Source organism: Mitosporidium daphniae (genome assembly GCF_000760515.2).
Source record: "Mitosporidium daphniae strain UGP3 chromosome Unknown contig-314, whole genome shotgun sequence".
In the NCBI taxonomy this organism is placed as follows: domain Eukaryota; kingdom Fungi; phylum Microsporidia; genus Mitosporidium; species Mitosporidium daphniae.
In genome coordinates this window covers 1-1,566 of record NW_013546495.1, presented here as the reverse complement: position 1 = coordinate 1,566, position 1,566 = coordinate 1, and the positions used below count along the sequence as shown (strand labels likewise).

The window sequence follows — 1,566 nt, the reverse complement described above, 5'->3', positions numbered from 1 at the left end:
GACACGGGTTCTGCAAACCTATGGGTACCCTCCGTCAAATGCAGATCAATCGCCTGCCTTAGACATGAAAAATATGATTCTACCAAGTCGTTCACATTTTTACCAAACGGAACATCTTTTGCCATTAGATATGGAAGTGGTTCGGTCGAAGGGATCATATCAAAAGATACCCTTCGTATCGGAGATATTGAAATTGAGAATCAAGAATTTGGCGAAACATTAAAAGAACCTGGGCTTGTATTTGCCTTTGGTAAATTCGATGGGATCTTTGGTTTGGCATTTTCTGAGGTCTCCGTTAACGGTGTCGTTCCTCCATTGTACAATATGATTCAAAAAAATCTCATTTCGCATGGAATCTTTTCCGTTTGGCTATCTAGTAAAAAGAAATCTTCTCCAGAAGGTGGAGAAATCTTGTTTGGAGGGATTGACGATTCTAGATATACTGGGCCTATCACTTGGTGCCCCATTACCAGAAAGGGATATTGGCAAATTAAACTCGAAAGCGCAAGCTTAAAAATGACTGACAAGCCAATTCCAGAAACGGTGTGGATATCATCATCAATAACAAATGTAACTGCAACCGCAATCGATACTGGAACCTCTTTAATTGCAATTCCAACCGCGGACGCAGAGGCTATACATTCCATCCTTGGGGCTAAAAAGACTTTTGGTGGTGCCTGGACTATTCCCTGTTCTTCGCTCTCTTCTCTTCCAGATTTTGTGCTCAAATTTGGAGGGGCTGAATTTGCCCTTAAACCAGAGCAATATGTAATCCAAACGGCTCGAATTTGCATTTCAGGCTTTATGGGTATCGATATACCTCCACCAGCAGGTCCAATTTGGATTGTTGGCGATATTTTCCTGCGCGAGTATTACTCTATCTACGACTTTGATAATTTGCGTGTCGGATTAGCAAAGTCCACATAATTGCTACTGATGCAAGTTTGCTGAATTGAATAAATTTCCCAATGGCTGCCTTAACAATTCAAGTGTGTAAACACACTAGCGTATTTAATTTAATTGCGAATTAAATTTAAATGCACAATCGGGGCTTCCCTTTGGATCCGTATCCGATCCAGCATGAGTTTATGGAGTCGTTTGTCAAGTGTGTTACTGAGAAAAAAATAGGCATTTTTGAAAGTCCAACAGGGACGGTATCGTTTCCGCTCATAATATTGATAGGGGAAAACATTGAGCATTATTTGTGCTTCAATTTATTGGCTATTCAATAGCCCAAATGGATCTGATTTGCATAGTAATTTGGAGCCTTCGTTCGTTTCTCGCTTTAAAAAGAAAAAGATAGAGCAATGTGAAGTTTCCAAGGCTTCCGATTTTAATGGGGGGGATCTGAAGCCGTCTTTCCATATTCCTGATGATATCTCTTTGCTACTTTCACAGTATTTAATTGCTTGTCATTCTTTTAGGATTGAGGGCAAAAAGGGGGTTGCCGGTGCAAATGGAAATTCTTCAGCATTGCCACCTAAAAGGGTCAACTTTTATTAACTTTATTGTCAGATTATATATTGCTCTAGAACACACTCTCAATTAAATACTGAAAAAGTAGCA

The 1,566-nt window shown here is 39.8% G+C and overlaps 1 protein-coding gene across 1 annotated transcript; it reads left to right on the top strand.

Moving 5' to 3' along the window:
- On the top strand, window positions 1–927 carry DI09_314p10 (uncharacterized protein; the record flags this gene model as incomplete). Its single annotated transcript, XM_013382563.1, has 1 exon — window positions 1–927. A coding segment is annotated over one exon (927 nt), but the record flags the coding sequence as incomplete, so codon positions are not given.
- Window positions 928–1,566: the final 639 nt, after the last annotated feature.